Below are 3,092 nucleotides of genomic sequence, written 5' to 3'. Positions count from 1 at the left end.
TTTGTTTTCTTCCCCACCTTTCTGGCTTTTTTCTTCTTCGTTCCTTCTTCCTCCGCGCCTGGCTGCCATTGTTGCATTGTTGTGAAGCTTCTGTGGTGCCGTTGTTGTGCTTTCGCAGTTGAGGTTAGTAACCCCTATCTCCCCTCCTCTCATAGATTAACTGTTTAGTTAGTTTAGGAGATGATGGCTTTAGGGTAGAAGACATGGAAATCGCCTAAAAATGGCGAAGAGCAACCGTTCCGATGCTACCGGAAGAAGTTATTCCAGTAGCTTCTCTGGAAGAATGTTCTTCCAGTAGAACAAAAGTTCTTCCGGAGAAGCTACCGGAATAACGTCTTCCGGTAGCTTCTTCGGAAGAACCTTGTTTCGGTAGAACGATTTGTTCTACCGGAAGAACCTTATTCCAGAGAAGCTATCGGAAGAAGTTATTTCGGCAGCTTTTCCGGAAGATGGTTCTTCTGGTAGAACAAAATATTCTTTCGGAGAAGCTACTGAAAGAAGGTTCTTCCGAAAAATCTACCGGAACAAGTTCTTCCGGTAGCTTCTCCGAAAGAACCTTCTTTTGGTAGAACAATTTGTTTTACCGGAAGAAGGTTCTTCCGGAGAAGCTATCGGAAGAACTTGTTCCGATAACTTCTCCAGAAAAACCTTCTTCCGGTAAAACAAATTGTTCCACCGGAAGAAGGAATATTTTTTTCCAAAATTAGTTTTTTTTTTATAAATGAAGTTGTTTTTTTATAAATTTTTCTTTATAATAATTCAAATATTTATGATTTCATGGTGGTAAGTAAAAAAAATTAATTAAATATTATATATTAGGTTAAATTTTTGTTTTTTTGTATTTGCATTAAAAATTTGGTATTAGGGTTAGGACCTAGTTGAGTGTAAGATATATGTTTAGTGGTTGAGTGTGTAGGGTTTAGTTTAGGGTAGTCAACAATGCTTAGGGTAATGTGATTAGGGTTTATAACGTAAGGCTGAAGATTTATGTAAATATATGCAGGTTTTTAATTATATGAATAGTTTATTTGACCCAAAAAAAATATGTGTTCTTCATGATTTGTAGATCATGGTTAGAACACGAGGTTTAGGTCATGCTTTATCTAGGGTTATAGGCAGAGATAGACAGGATGAGCATGATGCAGTCGATGTTCCCCAGAGGCGTAGGCCTACTGCATTAGCCCGTAGGCGACGAGTACATATTATGGTTGATGAGGGTGTTCCTCAGGTGACTGAGGATGTTCCTCATATGGCAGAGGATTTTCCTCAGGTGACTGAGGATGTCCCTCATATGGCTAACGATGTTGCTCAGATGAGTGAAGATGCGCCTCAGATGACCGTGGACGTAGATGGGACTGTTGTAGAGGACTTAGGTCGTGATGGTGCTGAGGAGTCACATGTTGATGAGGGATTCCCTGGTGGGCCCCGTGAGCCATCAGTTCTGATTTCATTTGCGGAGCATGTCGTACATGACATTTGGAATGGACATGTATTATAATTTCTTACTTTTTTCTTCTTGATTTGTTTGTCATTAAAACTTTTTGATATTTGTGTATTTCGAATGATTTGTACTTCAATTCAGGAGTGTCCTGAGCTGAAGTTGGTGTCGCACGGGAGGAAGGTGGCACTAATTGGGAGGTTAGTGCCTACGATTGAAGGGCTGGTTGTCGCCACAGGATTAAGTCCATTGATCGAGTGTTCAGTTGTAATCGGCTATCCTGGACTTATATCCGCATTTGTGGAAAGGTGACACAGGGAGACTAGCACCTTCCAACTTCCAGTAGGAGAGTTGACGATCACACTAGATGATGTGTCATCACTCCTCCATCTCCCTATTAGTGGCGCCTTCCACAGCTTCGAGGCTCTTTCCGTGGACGAGGCGTTATTTTTGTTGATGGAGTTGCTCGAGGTGTCTGGTGAGGAGGCTAGAGCTGAGACAGTACGAGCACGAGGGGCATATGTACGCCTCTCATGGGTTCGGGAGATCTATGAGATGAGATGCTAGGCATGATGATGGATTGTAGCAGCTCGTGCTTATCTCCTACACCTGGTCAGTTGCACTCTTTTTTCTAACAAGAGTGCAACAAATGTTCACGTGGTGCATCTAGAGGCTTTTCGTGACCTGGGTCAGAGTGGGGGCTATGCTTGGGGAGCTGCGGCCTTGGTTCATATGTATGACCAGTTAGATGAAGCTTCTAGGACTACGACACGGCAGATTGGGGGGTACCTTACTTTATTACAGGTAAATTTTGTGTTTGTAATATGTTACATTGGATTATGATGTAAACATGTTTTATGTTATGTTAACCTAATTTTTTTTGTAGTGCTGGATCTATGAGCATTTTTTGAGTGTGCATCAGTGCGTCACCGATGATGCGTATGAGGAGACGTCCCCTCGTGCCTCCCGGTGGCTGATGATGAAGGCTCATATGAAGGGAATTACATGAGCGTCGTACCGGGCACGTTGTAATGTTTTGACGGTCATAGACGTGTGCTAGTTGCCTTACAGTGACCATCGAGGGGTTAGGGGGTTTGAACTGATTTCATCGTTCCAGGGTCAGCTGAGATGGAGTCCTACAGTGGTCACAGTTCGACCGAAGAGGGTGCTACGCCAATTTGGGTACATTCAGAGCATCCCTCTACTGCCTGTTAGCGCTTCATTGTCATATGATGATATAAATGACAGGTGGATGCATTTCTCGGACCACGTAGTAGCTGCGGGTGACCTTTGTGTAGTGCTTGGGCAGGTATATGCAGATTACATGGAGTAGTTTTTCCAGATATCTCACCCATTCATGATACCGACCCAGGCAGGTGACCAGCCCAGACATGCACCTGCCCCAGACCATGAGGACTACATGCAGCCGGACATCCCACAGGTTCCAGTGACATTTGACCCCCCTCAACATGTAGTGGTAAGATTGTTTGTGCGTTTAATGTTTGATGAATTGTTATTTATTTTAAATTTTGTAATAAATGTTTTTTATGACTGTCACATGATGATTACGAAGGCTATGAGGTGATCGCAGAAAGGTTGAAGCGTGTGCTCTACCTTAGGATGGTCACTGCAGGGACAGAGTTACATGATATCA

General features: G+C 43.1%; 1 protein-coding gene across 1 annotated transcript; it reads left to right on the top strand.

Annotated features, from left to right (window-relative positions):
* The first annotated feature begins 1,069 nt into the window (after positions 1-1,069).
* On the top strand, positions 1,070-2,771 carry LOC102659949 (protein MAIN-LIKE 1-like). Its single transcript, XM_006593011.1, has 6 exons — positions 1,070-1,489; positions 1,583-1,638; positions 1,756-1,975; positions 2,078-2,242; positions 2,325-2,407; positions 2,510-2,771. The coding sequence occupies exons 1-6, from the start codon at positions 1,070-1,072 to the stop codon at positions 2,769-2,771; spliced, it is 1,206 nt and encodes a 401-aa protein (XP_006593074.1).
* Positions 2,772-3,092: the final 321 nt, after the last annotated feature.

The sequence above is a fragment of the Glycine max genome, chromosome 12, assembly GCF_000004515.6.
Source record: "Glycine max cultivar Williams 82 chromosome 12, Glycine_max_v4.0, whole genome shotgun sequence".
Classification (NCBI taxonomy): domain Eukaryota; kingdom Viridiplantae; phylum Streptophyta; class Magnoliopsida; order Fabales; family Fabaceae; genus Glycine; species Glycine max.
Note: the sequence above shows the minus strand (reverse complement) of the source record. Positions and strands in the feature narration are given on the sequence as shown.

Excerpts from the sequence above, each read along its gene's own strand:
- LOC102659949 (XM_006593011.1), top strand. The coding sequence starts at position 1,070 with ATGGTTAGAACACGAGGTTTAGGTCATGCTTTATCTAGGGTTATAGGC. Across the intron at positions 1,639-1,755 it reads AAGGTGGCACTAATTGGGAG|GGAGACTAGCACCTTCCAAC; the intron begins GTTAGTGCCTAC and ends AAGGTGACACAG. Across the intron at positions 1,976-2,077 it reads CATATGTACGCCTCTCATGG|AGTGCAACAAATGTTCACGT; the intron begins GTTCGGGAGATC and ends TTTTCTAACAAG.